Genomic DNA, 13,973 nt, shown 5'->3' with positions numbered 1-13,973 from the left:
TATGCTACAAAAAATGTTTATCTTAAATTGTATAATTTCCCTAAACTTGTTTCAAATATTGCTCTTTCTTGAATGCTACTTCAATTTAATTTTTTTTTTTCTTAAACAGTTAACCGTTTTTACTCTTTGCAAAGCAGAAATCTCTAATTTTCGGTTGTAAGATTACAATATGTTCCAATGGCTTCAAGCTTACAAATAATGAGCATTATTACGAGTGTAAATATCATTGTATATAAAAAGGAATATATTTTGCTTATCTAGAAAATTACAAAGTAAATAAATATTGTTAATAAAATAAAAATGTTTATTTTGATTTTGAAGTTTAAGAGTCATAACCTTTGTGATTATTACACATGAAAGTAATTTAAGTACATATTGGCTTAATTGTACCATCTAATGTAAAATATAAACCAAATAATGTCACACAAATTATATTTTAAACAACTTCCTGAAGCTTATTATGCTTAATTTTTTTTTAGTTGTACCTAAATATGTAAACTTCATGTCGAAAAACTAATCATAAGTAATCATCTTAAGTAAACGACTTCTTTAAATTTAGTACGTAAAGTTTGCAATATCGAAATAAGATTATTTTTAAATCAGAAATTTAGAAATTTCAATTGAAAAATGCTCACATATACAAATGAAGATTATCATTATCAGTATTTGTCAAGATATAATTTATATTAACATATACTGGTTTCTTATAATAATTTATAAGTGGTTACTTTCCACAAAAAAAAAAATTTCAATTAAAAAAAAATTGTTACATATATTTTTTTAACTTTTATACATTTTAGCTTCAATTTTCCACATTAATTTTTGTGTACCTACATTTATCATAATTACAACAATCATTTTTTATAACTCTTTTCATTCTTTACATCGATTCAAATTATAATATTTTTTATTTTTAGTGTTTAATTATTTTTGTATCTTTTTTGATTTTGTTTGTTACTGAAGCGTTACGCGTTTATATTTTTGTTTTCACGATAATAAATTCTGTTGTATGATTATTTTTTATTGTCATACATTTATTGTAATTTGTTGCTTTAGCTTTGATTTTCTTAACTTTAGTTTCAATAAATATAAATTAGACGTTTATAATTACTCTTATAATTTGCTTCAAACTGCTATATATTTATTTATTTTATATATGAGTATTTTATATTTTTTATATTTTCAAACGTTTTCTTTAAACAAAAAATAATAGATTCTAGCCACTTTCAAAGTCCACATATAAGCTATAATATAGATAATATCATTTTTCTTTTTTCTAAGTCCTGCAGATAATTGATATTTACAAAATCCACATATACATATAATATATATATACCATATAATAATCATGTTATAATTATCATTTCCTTTATTTTTTAATATTTTTTTTTCAAATATTATTTTAAAGATATACCATATTTTTTTTCAAACAATATAATTTTCTTTTAATCTAATCTCTTATTTTGATTATGAATACTAAACTTAAGTTAAATACCATGTTGATTTTTGAAAAGCCCACATATTTATCTTTACTTTTTAAGGAATCTACAATATTATAATTATATGCTTAGTATTATATTTTTGTTTTATATCTAGTAAATAATATATTTTGCTTTGACTCTTTAACCAATATTATAGGTGCCACATTTTTTCAAAATCTACATATTTCTTTTTCATATTTTTCTATCAATCTATCATATAGCTTTATATCATGTGTATTTATTTATGCAAGCAGAGAAGCATACAGTTAATTTATATTATAGTATTTATTCGAGAACATAATAATATATAAATAACACATTAAATATACACGCAGTTTTCTTTACATGCTTTACTTCCCGTATTTTTCCATTAAATTATCCCTTTAATATATTTCATTAATGAGCTAGTGCTATATAGCTATATCTATGTATATATGTACATATGTATACCCATATATATACTAACTAACCAAGCGAACTTTGTAATGCCTAAGAACGGAATGATTAGAGCAATTGATTTTTTATGTGTAAACATTTTTTTGTTTACATTTCCCTCGAGGATTTTAAATGTTTTCCAAATAACAGATTATATCTTACTAGCTAAGTTTTGTATGTAACTTTTACCGATATTTAATTTTCGGTGCAGAGACGTATTCAGCATCGAGATCATCAAAATGGGAATTGATTTATAAATGTTGTAACTAGCCCGACTTATAGATATATTTACGATACCTCGATAATCATTAATCATTCATATTCCAATCAGTTTCATTCCCAGAAATTAATATAATATATATATATAATATATTTTGCCCTCATATTTTGGGAAAACTACTGATAAATAGTTTTCGATGCAGCTCTTACATGTACATTTAAGAATAGATTTTAGTTGTCTTCTGTTTCTTCGTTAATCAGGTTAGTATAGTCGTAAAATATTTATATTTGCCCTATCAAAGGAGTAGTGGAAGTTGACAAAGGTTTGTGCAGTTATTGTAAACGTTTTTCTAACTCGTTTCTCTTTTTTAAGTTTTTGATTAGTTTCGAATTATTTTGAAATAATCTCTCTCAGTAGTAAACTGAATGCTAACAGTTACTAAGTTCAAGTAGTGGATTCAGTTTTAATTTAATATATTTTTTTATAATGTTGACTAAGTCAAAAATTTTCTTTTGCATCGCAGCATTAAACTAAGAAACAACAAGATATCATAGTTTCAAAACTTGACCCTTCTTTTAGCGATATTTTTTATTCAACTCTAAGTAAGTTTATATATTAAGTTATTAATTTGCATTTATCTATAGTATTGATACATACTTTAGTTATGATCTATAAAAAAGCCTCACATAAAATATATACATACAAAATATTCAAAATCACGGAATGTCAAATTATATGAAAATTCAAAGATCTGTTGGTCACTTCTAAATTGTAGCAAATATAAAATCAAGCTGAAGAAAAAAAATCAATAAGTTCACATTTGTTGTAAAATATTAAAATATCACACATAAAGCTAAACAAATTAATTGTTAAGTAAATAATTAATAGTAGTAGTAATAATTATATAATGACATAGTAGTGATAGTAGTTTCAAGCACACTAGGTCTCTGGTCGTAGACGCAATGTTATAAAGAATATTCTGTTCGAGTAGCAAAAGAGAGCAAAAGAAAGTTAGTTTTAAATTAATTTCAGAATATTTTATTTTCAGAAAAGTTTTGACAAAAAATGTATATTTATAAAAAAATTAAAATTTATTTACTGCATTTAAAACTCAAAGTTGATTCAGTTTAATGAAGACGCAATCTGACATTGGTCTAAGCTAAGTTAAAACTTCAAGAAATACGTAAAGTATTTAATTATGGTTAATTAATATTAGAAAACTGAAATAAACAAAATATTTAAAATTACTAAAATTAAAACTCAAAGTTAATATAACTAAAACAGTACACAATATATTGCTCATGTGAGACTCATCTAAGCTAAGTTTTAATACTTTTTCAATTTTAAATTATAGACTTCAAAAAATTTCGAAAATGTAGCAATTTCACTGAGATTAAAAAACAGGTGAAAAAAATTAAAAAACTTAAAGAAATATTAAAATTAAAACTTAGTTACTTTTTCGGGTAATGTTTGTCTAAGCCAAGCGAAATATCTACTCAATGACTTTCTGAAATATTTAACCGAATGCCGAGAAAAACGTACCAAATATGCTATTATTTTAAGTACCGATTATAGTATTATAAAGCTTAGAACCGAAATAAAGCTCGAACATCAAAATTGCAACCAAAACTATTTTATGTCAAGCAATCGCTTGCATTATCCTTTTACCATGCAAATAAGAAACTCTGTATTTATGCTTTTATTCATTTATATATTCTCTGTGTATATATGTATATATATAAAATATCTTTGCGCTCTTATAACATAACAAAAATTAAATTCTACATACCTACAAAATAGTTACATTTATAAAATATTTAATAAAATACAAAATAAAAACGCACACAATTCGTAAAAACAAATATTTCACAATAATACAAAATAAAGGCTTTACATACTAAGACACATCAAAATATGTAAAAACAAAAACAAATGGACAAACAAAAAGTAATGGAATAATAATAATAATAATACATTTAGAGAAATAATACAATATACATATTTTGATGCACATATTTGTGTGCGTGCTTGTGTGTGTGATTTGCATTTGTGTGTTTGTGTGAGTATGTGAATTCGCTTAAATACTAACGTTTGCTTTTTGGTCCAATACAGTTGCAGTGTTACACAAATAAAATAAATAAGAAAATACGTACATACAAGGTGAGTGGGTAGGGTGAGGGGTGTAGAGGGTGGTGGTGGTGGTAATTGCATGTGCGGTGAATTATACAAAAATATATGCATTTTTTTCGATAATCAATAAAAAAATAACAACAACAATTTTGAGTTACATTTAGTTTTAAAAAAAAATTTTTACATCTTCTATTAGCAATATCAAACACAACATCAAAATATTAGGATAAATATGTAAATAAAAAAACATTCAGAATTATGTTAAACAGTATTTAAGAGATATTTAAATAAAAAACAAAAGAGTAAACTTTCAGGCGGCATGTCAATTTATGTTAACAAGAGGCGCGGCACAACTACACAAGTGCTGGCCACGGCTGCCGACACGACCGCTCTACGTTGCCTGCATACGTCCATTACGTGGGTACGTATGCACAATTCTTCTAAATATATGTTAGGGTAAGTGTTTGAGTTGGGTTTCACATGCATGGGTTACACGCACACACCTCATAACAATCTCAATGTGTGTGTGTGCAAGAGAGCTTAGTGTTTGAATGATTTAGAGAGATTTACTTAGAATGGACGCCTTAACTTGGCAATGGCATTTGTCAAATGGAGGATTTCCGTGTTCATTTGCTGTACCAGTGTATCCAATTTGTCGACGGAGTCCAAAATTTCGACGCGTTCGGTGTGTGGGTTGAAGCGCACCTCGAATGGACGCGACATGGTCGACACCCAACGACGGAATTTATCTTTGGCATCTTCGAAACTCTCGGCAACATAGTAGATGGGCTGGTATTCCTGATCCTGGTAGGGTTGCACGGCAGTGGAGGCTGGTTCGAAAGCGCGATGTTCGCACTTGTCGCTGATGGCATGCAAGAGTTCGCCGTATGACGAGAGCAAACCAGCGCCGTAGGCTTTCACCTGACCATGTTCCTTGCAGAGGCCGAACTCAACGGTAAACCAGTAGACCTAAAGATCAGAGAAGATAGAGAACAAATAAGTGATTAGTTGTATTTCTATATGTATATATATTCTAAATATATAAATATTGGTGGGTGTGAAAATCTTTTATGAAAATGGAAAACTTGACACTGACAATTGGCGCTTGGCCTTTGACGGTGCAACAATGGTTTGAGCGCGTCTACGCCAATGGCACAGGGCCGCTCTCAGCGTCGGCCAGCGTATATGTGCGGCGCGTTTTGACCTCAATCTTTGGTGACTGTCAAGCGCGCGCCAGTCATAGTTTCGGTTTAGCATTGAACAAATATTTTAAAGTAAACTTGTTGCTTAGACATGGGTATATATAATATATGTAGCTATGAAATTTTGGCCGCGTATTTACATTTTTCTGCTTGCTCTTTGCATGCATAACATTTTTAACGCTCATTAGAATTTTTGGCTGCCAAAGTGGCCATTTTGAGTATTTGCATGTTTATCTATCGGCGTTTGCTAAATGCCAAAGTAAAGCGCATGCGTTTAAATACCGCACAGGCGCAAGGCCAATGGTAACAACGTCAGCGCGTTGCACATTCGAGTCAAGATTAAGACAACTTACTACAAATAATTACAGCAATGCACTTGCCCTCACGCCGCCTAGCGCTTTTGTATGTGTGTCTAAGTGTCCATTGCCGCTATTGTGCTGCCAAGCGCACGAACTTGAATTAAGCAGTCATCAAGTTTTTTTTGTGATATTTGATAGCGTAAGCACTTCAACTTGGCTGAGAAAACTCGCTCGAGGTGGCGCGTTCTTGCACTCATGCCAGTTTTGGTGCATTGTCTGGGGCAGTGTTGGCGTTGTAAACCCACCGAGCGCGCGCCCTAGTTAGTAAAATGCTAGTACGCTAGTAGCACTGTAACAAACCCTGTTTCAAGTTTACAGCTGGGGTGGCAGTTATGGCTAAATGGGCGCGCGCGCACTTCTCAGCCGCTAGCCAACAGTCAGCAGCCTTCATAGCTACTAAAATATCTAAATTGGCAATTAAAGCGAGCATTTAGACAAATTAAACTGCAAATGTACATTTGTAACCTGTGCACATAACTAGCTCATTTATGCATATTTGCGGGTTTGCTTAGTTAGTGGCCAGTTGACTTTTACAATCAAATTTGTTTAGAAAACTGATATTTGCGATATCGAATTCGGTTAGGCGAAACATTCGCGTCAAGGCTACTAATCGAGATAATGCTAATAAGCCCACTGCTTGGCTAAGCGTTTTAATTGCTTGGTGTGTTTTTTATATCAATTGCTTCAATATTGTCATACTTACAGTGGATAGCTTTTCGATTTCATCATCGGAGGCACCCAACGAAGCCAAACCAATCTCTTGTGAGAATTGTGCGAAACTGGGATCAGCTAAGAGTGGCATGTGACCGAGCAATTCGTGAATGCAATCGCTGTAATTAAGAAGAGAGGAAAAAAGAAAAATGAATTAGTTAATTTGTGTAGAGCTAGTGAAATAAACTGGTACTAGATTCAAGTTTTAAACTCAGAGAGTCCTAAGAGTATGTTAAAACTAAAATCCTCAGCACAGTTCTAGGCGCTTTCCCTTTGTTTCTTACTTCTATTGCAACAACACAGCATTATCTTTTAATTTTCAGTTTAAATAACTCATTTTTAATTCAATCAAATTATTGAAAATAGCTTTTATCACACTTTTTCATTTCTCGTAGGCAGCAAGCAGCCACTGAAGCTCGATGTTGGTCATTTGCTGTAACCTTACTACTTGTCTGCTTGAATACTGTTATTATGCTAAACTAATTACCCGTCGGTAATGGAATTGTCCTGCTCTTAAATAGCGCCGAAGTGCTAAAGTGCCGACAATTTGCAAAAATTTCATTTTCATCACTAAAACTGCTGCCCTAACCTCACTTTCGTTTCACTTCTACGCAGCCCCCAACTCATCAGCATCAGCAACGACAGCAGCACAAAAAGTTGTGAGGCAATTACATGCTTCCGTCATGTTAACGCCTTGTCCTCACTGCATTGTCACTAGCTGTCGCATGCCACAGCGCTATTGTGGTTGTTGCCACACGAAAGCATATTTCCTGTCAAATGAAATTAGAGCATTTGCCTTTGTGCTTTGATTGCTGATGCTTGAGTTAATTTGCCGCAGCGCAACAATGTGCGTAACCGGTAGTAGGAAACACAGCACAAAGATGTCTTGCCTAAACTTTACCCCATTGCACTTAGTAAAAGTAGAATTCTGGGGGTAGATACTTACGGTTCGGGTGTGTGGTATGGTGAGTTGACGTGGCGCACATATTGTGTGCTCTGGAAGATGCGGAATGCCAACGAGGCGAGGAAATCGCGTGCGGTCAATAAACCGGCAGCGGGACGCAGTGTGAAACCGGTGTTGCGACGCAAGAAGTCAGACATCTCTTGCAATTGTGGCAGACGGTGTTCGACGAAGATCTGTTCATCGCGCAACTTCTGGAAAGCAGCACGATATTCCTGGCAAGCGTGTTTCTTCGACAAATCGACAACAGTCAAAAGCACCGAACGCCAAGTCTTAACCTCAACATCGGAGTATTCGATGTATGGGATTGGATCGCCATATTTGTAAGCGAAAGCGATTTCAGCGATCTCCTTACGACGTTGGCGATAGACTTTATCAGCAAAACCAGGATGGTTCATATCCAAATCAGGTTCGTATTTGGTCATCAAATGATTGCAGTTATCCAACTCGGAGGCATGCTTGGGGAACCATGGTGCCTTGACACTGATGTTATGTTCGGCCAACAGACTGATGCTATAGAACGAGCCTGATTGACGTAGCGAGCGTACAAGTTGCAACAGATTGCCACGTGTCATATCGACTTTAATGAGCACATCGTGATCGACGCCTTGTTCGCGTGACACACGCGATTCGACATGTTGTACGGCACCCTTGAACGTTTCGATCGCCTTGAGTATGCGGCCAAGCGAAGAGATGCCCTCCTTGAGGCGTACGACGAGCGCAGCACTCTGCACGGCATTCTCCGCTTCAGTGGACTCAGCAGCGGCATTGGCAAGCAAAACTTCCTCTTCGGTAAGACCGGCATCTGTGCGTGCGAGAGCAAGTGAGAAACGTGCAAAGTTAGTAAAATATCTAGTTATGTGTGTGTATTTTATTTTTATTTTCAAGTTGGGTTTTATGCCAAATAAATCTGCTTGGCTTGCTAAGCACGCATTCTAAGCGGTTTGAATGGAATTGAAGTCGACTTAAGCATGAAAGATGATGGCCAAATGCATTGCACTAGTAGGAAAAATTAGAAGCCCTTTAGAAAGGGTGGCGGGGATAATTGGAATAAATGTTGGGTGAAAAATTGCAAATCGGCTTTTGTCACAATTTCTCCCCATTTTTTAGTAGTCATTGTTGGCGTGTAGTCAAGCGCGCAAAATTCGCCTTTTATCATCCTTAAATGCTCACAGTGACATAATAAAATCAGCGCAATAAAAATAGCATCGACGGCAATGTATGTAATGGCGTTAGCAAAAGAAATGGAAATATTAAAAGGAAATGTGCGATTTTCACATTTGAAATGTTGTGCGTACGTGCTGGCACACAAGCGTATCCTTTACTTGAGTGTGTATGTGCGTGGCAAGCGTATTAAGTGGCATATGCTTCATCATCATCATAATGCGCTTGAAGGCACTTATGTGACGCTGACATTAACCCGCTACCGCGCGGCTTGCGCGCGCTCAACTGTTGCTTACCATTTGCATTGTTGCTGTTGTTATTGCCCTCACCCTGAGCAGCAGCGCCCAACGAGGCGTTGGTGGTTTCGTTATGGGCTTCTGAGTTTTTCAAATGAAAATAAACGAAAATAAAACGAGAAAAAAATTATTAAAATCATAAAATCAAAATGAAAATGAGAAAAGAAAAGAAATATTGCACGATATAATGAAGTGGTGCAAAAATTAAAATTGCTATTATTTGCTGTTTAAGGTAGACTACCTGCTGGGATGTCATGTACTTCAGCTGGTATCTCCACATTTTCCACCGACTGTTCGGCTTGCAATTCAATTTCTTGCTCGATTGGAGTGCCTTTAGCTTGTTGAATGCATTGCTCCAGGGTAGTTTCGTCTAATTATTGAAAATTATAATAAAATAAAATTTAAAAAATTAAATAAAAAATGTATTAAATGAAGTACAAATGTAAATTAATTAATTTAAAAAAAATTCAGATGACAACAAAAGCACATTAAAATATTTAAGTACAAAAAAGTAAAAAAGAAAAATTTGTTTGCCTTTGCTTTGCAGTCCTAAAATGTTTAATGAAATTTTTTTTTCATATTTTGTCAACTAATTTCATTTCAATTTAATTTTTTTTACTAAGTATTGCGCTTAATTCTCCTCCCTTCTCACTTACCATTGGTCTTTTGGCGCGCTTCCTCCAGCACGGTTTGTTTGTTTTGCTTGACAACCAAGCTTTCAAAGCGCGCATCGTCCACCAACGAACGACGGCGTGATGGATAGCCATTCTGTAAGAGAGCAGATATTTTATGAATGATTTTTAGTTGTTGGGTGAAAAAGTTAATCAACTAAAATATTAATTTTTTTTTTTGTTTTTACCACCCTAATACCGTTAGTGACCAACCGGCAACCACCTGTCGGTTGTCTAATGCGTTGCCATTGGCTATAAAGCTTTTAAGCGCCTTTTCCACACAAATTACCGAGCAGCGTGGGCGTTTGATTGAGCGATTGTGGGTAGCCCGTTTAGGGGGTGGCAAATGCTTTAAGCACACTTAAGACCGTTAAGTATGTGTTTCCCTGAGTGTGTGTGTCAATAAAGTTGAAAAGCGGAGATGTGCAGGAAATTGGCGCATCAGCCACAGATTACAGTGGTTTGAATAAGAAAAATATATTTATACTTATTTTACGAAGGCTGAGGAGACAACGGAAATTGTTCGAGGCAGATTTGGGTTTGTTAAGAAATTTTAAAGAATTAAACAAAAGTACTCAAAAAAATGTTCGAATGCAATTATGCCAAAAAGAAAAATGAAAATATTTTAATTTTCAATAGTTTGTCGAGTTAAGATTTTTAAGACGCATCATTTCTATCAAATTTATATATATACATATATATACCAGCTCAGCTTTGTTTACTTTTACAAACAGCCGCGTTGTGGAATTTTTTCCACTATGTCTGCAAATCACTTGACACTTATGCAATGTGATTTACTTTCCTCTCATGCGCACACGCTCCGCGGACTGCTCTCCACCATAGCTCTATACCTTCCGACAATTATACATCAGTTAACATTTTTTTGTAGCTTTTTGTTTTGGTATGACACAATTTAAACAAATAAAATTATGTGTGTGCGTGTTTGTCTGCAGATGCTGTGTGGTCAGCAGAAAGGCAACAAGCACTAATTTCAACACAACAATAATAAACGGACAGACAAGGTAGCAGACGAGTCGCCACTGAACAAGCGATCATATTGTCGAGACTGACTGTTGGCCCAATACTCCACTGAACTGAAATGCGGTCCACACAGCGATGCGCTATGTGCGCGGCTGTTGTTGTTGCAGCCATAAGCATACATATGTGAAGCAGGTTACAAAATCTCAGCGCTTGTCTTTATCATTTGGAAGTTTGCTTACTGAAAACGAAAGTGGCGCTTTGTTTTGATTGCTGTGTTTCGGTTGTTGGTACAACACATTTTTTCGGTATATTTTCGAAAAGTCAGCGATATGGCGCACGTCAAAAGCGCTCATTGTGTGTTTTCGTATATTTTATCAGCAAACAAAAACAATAACAATAGCAATACGAGAGAAGCGCTTAAGCGCAGAAATTTGCCGGCTAAAAACTGGTTTATGAGCCAAAAGAAAACAAAATATGGCCATATGAAAAAAGGGAAAAATAATTTGCATAGCATTAATGGTTAGTTTATTGTTTTGCTGCTGGTTTGCGCGTAAGTTCGCGACGCGCATGCGCGCGCGTCACTCGTCTTTGCCCTTTGAGGCTAAATGATAAACGCGTTTAATAAAAAAATTAACTTATTCATTCAACTCAAAATGTGTACCATCATCGTTTTTGTTATTGTCATTTTTTTTTATTTTTATTTGAAATATTGTGTGCACTTTCGTTCGAAATCTTAAATAACCGTATGCTTACAGGCAATGACACCAAATGAAGTCGTCAAATAGCGCGTTCGACACGTAAGCGCCTGACTTTAAGTAATATTTTGACAGCTTAAGGTGTTAAAGTCGCATAAATTTGCCGATCAATGAGTTGGAGAATCTATGCGAACGAGTTTGGCGCACAATGGGATTTGCTGAATTGTGTTTGGTACGCATATAATATTAAAATTTTATTTTTCACGAGCTGGGATATAGGACAAACATATACGATTATATATATTATACGATCGTATTTATGTGTAGACGGAGCAGCGTTTGTGGCAAGCAGGAAGTATCAGTGATTTTTAAAGAAGCAGAGAATAATATGCTTATATTCGTCACATACAAAGGGTTAAGTAAAATTTATGCGTTTTTCCTGTTGGCCATTAACCATTAGCCCTTTCTTATTCAATTTAAGTTTTCAACAATTTTTTTTTTCTGTTACAATGACCTTCGTGGACCACGCCAAATTTGAGCGCACGGCCACATGGAAAAGCTGATAAAAGAGCGTCTAGTTTTCGAATCAGATAGTAAACGCGGATTTCAACACATTTAATGGATTTTTGTGTTGTCCACGGAAATTTGTTTAAATTTACATTTTTTAAGAAAAATCGGGGTATGTACTCGTAAGAGACCTAGCCGCGCAAGCGAACCCGCCAACTAATGCAATTTTTTGTCAACCAAATTTTTTCTTGTCGTTGCAAAACATTATCTTTGCGCTGACAGGTGCTTAATTGTGCCGGTAGTGTTATATGTTGTTGGCTCACTAGCGCATAATTTTCCCTTTTTCAGCTGCGTTATTATCTTAAGCGCATCACTACAACTCAGCACTTCGAGTACACGCCCACTTTCACTCTTAACAGTTTATTTAAGCAGTTTGTTAAATAACTCTGCTGGCAATTTGTCAAGACTAACAGTTAAAGGCTGGACAGTGTGTTGACTGTGTTTGAAAATTTCGTATTCTAAATATATTTACAACAAGTGTTTGCACTATATTTGCTAATTAAAAATGGGTTTGTTTGGCATTTGTCACGTAGTCCAAATTGTCTACCTATATGCTTACATATATATGTATGTATTGTATATATGTGTGGTTGAAAACTACGCAACAAGCCAGTTGGCACTAATTTTGGAAATTTTAGGAGAATTTTCGAAATTCGAAATATTAGCTGTGACCGAAAGATATGATTGCAAGAGGTAAGTAAATATAAAATTAATTGTTTTGAATGATAATTTTAGTTAAAAATAATATATTTAGTAATGTAATACACGCTTGCCATTTTGACGTAAAATGTAATTAAAAATTTAAAAAATCAGCAGTTTTGACGCCACTGAATCTGTCACTTTTCTTGAAAATTGACAACAAATTTAAAGTTAATTATTTACTTGTAATTAGCTTAATGACAAAAACTTGGTTTTTAAAATCAATGAATTCGATGAAAATAAATAATTAAAATTTTTTTTTTTATTTTCATATGTATTTTCTAACTAAACAATTTGAATTAAAAATCGCTATCCAATTTTATACACAGTGCATATCGTTCTGTAAGTTTTATATTTGGAAATATTTATTTTTTTTTAACGATAAACTTTAAATTTGACGAATGGAAATGAAAACAAAAAATATTGAAACTTTAAATCAACGAAAAACAACTTTTTGGCAACATTGTACCTTTTATATTCAACTTTTGTTACAAAAACTTGTATTCAAAATTTTTCGAAATTTAATATTTACGCATTTTTAATTTCAACTCACCTCAATACTGTAGGATTTTTTGATAGCGAACATTTCGCGGTTCTTTTGTGCAGCAGCTACGGCCATCATTTTGTTAGTTTTTGTTTTTTATAAATATACGGATACGAAGAGAATTCAAAATTTAACGCAAAGTGCAATTTATGACACTTGTCTTTATATATATTTGCGTTTTTGAGTTTTTATTTAGCAACTGTTGTCAGAAATAAGCCTACGAAATGCACTTTCACTGCTTATTTCACAATAACAAAAAAATGTTCTTGCCAATTTTCTGTTAATCAACTTTGAAGTAGTTTGCTTGAACGGTGTTTGCGTCTAAACAGCTCCAGAAATCACACTTGTTTTTGTTTTTGTATGTACGTAAAACACAGGATCTTTAACTTGTAGAACTTCCAGTTATCGAAACTTTTCAAATACTTATGAACTTTTCGATTTAGCTTGCTTTAACTTTAATATCCTTCGATTTGTAATTATTTTACTCGCAGGCAGAAAAGCTAATTATTATTTTATTACAACAAACACAACGTTTTAAATATATATTTAACAAACTACTTAACTTCTTAACCAAAGTGGCAAGTCTTAAGAGCGAATGATAGCGAATCAATGCATGCTTGGTGTCCGGCGGCGTTCGCTTAAATACCCTCAAAACGTATCGTATGAAACGATAAAAGAGCCGCTGAGCCGAAGCTCGACCACAGCGTCGTTGCTCTTGGGGTGGCAAGCGAACTTGAGCCCGTCTGTGTGTGTGTGCGTTTGTGTGTCCGCACACACGGGGTGGGGGATATGTGTGGTGAGCGTGCAGACGAGCGTTCAAGCGGCCGCTCGAAAATCCGCTACAGGTTTCGGTTGTA

At 34.0% G+C, this 13,973-nt stretch overlaps 1 protein-coding gene across 1 annotated transcript; it reads right to left on the bottom strand.

Annotated features, from left to right (window-relative positions):
* Positions 1-3,826: 3,826 nt before the first annotated feature.
* On the bottom strand, positions 3,827-13,735 carry ple (tyrosine hydroxylase ple). The gene is made up of 7 exons (XM_036372100.2): positions 13,126-13,735; positions 9,616-9,727; positions 9,201-9,329; positions 8,960-9,040; positions 7,485-8,304; positions 6,531-6,657; positions 3,827-5,235 (listed from the first exon to the last, which is right to left on the bottom strand). The coding sequence occupies exons 1-7, from the start codon at positions 13,192-13,194 to the stop codon at positions 4,837-4,839; spliced, it is 1,737 nt and encodes a 578-aa protein (XP_036227993.2). The 5' UTR covers positions 13,195-13,735; the 3' UTR covers positions 3,827-4,836.
* Between the last annotated feature and the right edge of the window lie 238 nt (positions 13,736-13,973).

Source organism: Bactrocera oleae, chromosome 6 (genome assembly GCF_042242935.1).
Source record: "Bactrocera oleae isolate idBacOlea1 chromosome 6, idBacOlea1, whole genome shotgun sequence".
Taxonomy (NCBI): Eukaryota; Metazoa; Arthropoda; class Insecta; order Diptera; family Tephritidae; genus Bactrocera; species Bactrocera oleae.
Note: the sequence above shows the minus strand (reverse complement) of the source record. Positions and strands in the feature narration are given on the sequence as shown.

What these genes read in the sequence shown, in the direction of transcription:
- ple (XM_036372100.2), bottom strand. Translation starts at nt 13,194, where the DNA reads ATGATGGCCGTAGCTGCTGCACAAAAGAACCGCGAAATGTTCGCTATC. An exon ending in AGCGCGCCAAAAGACCAATG is followed by an intron (nt 9,330 to 9,615) that starts GTAAGTGAGAAG and finishes TTCAATAATTAG; the next exon opens with ACGAAACTACCCTGGAGCAA. An exon ending in AAATCGAAAAGCTATCCACT is followed by an intron (nt 5,236 to 6,530) that starts GTAAGTATGACA and finishes TCTGATCTTTAG; the next exon opens with GTCTACTGGTTTACCGTTGA.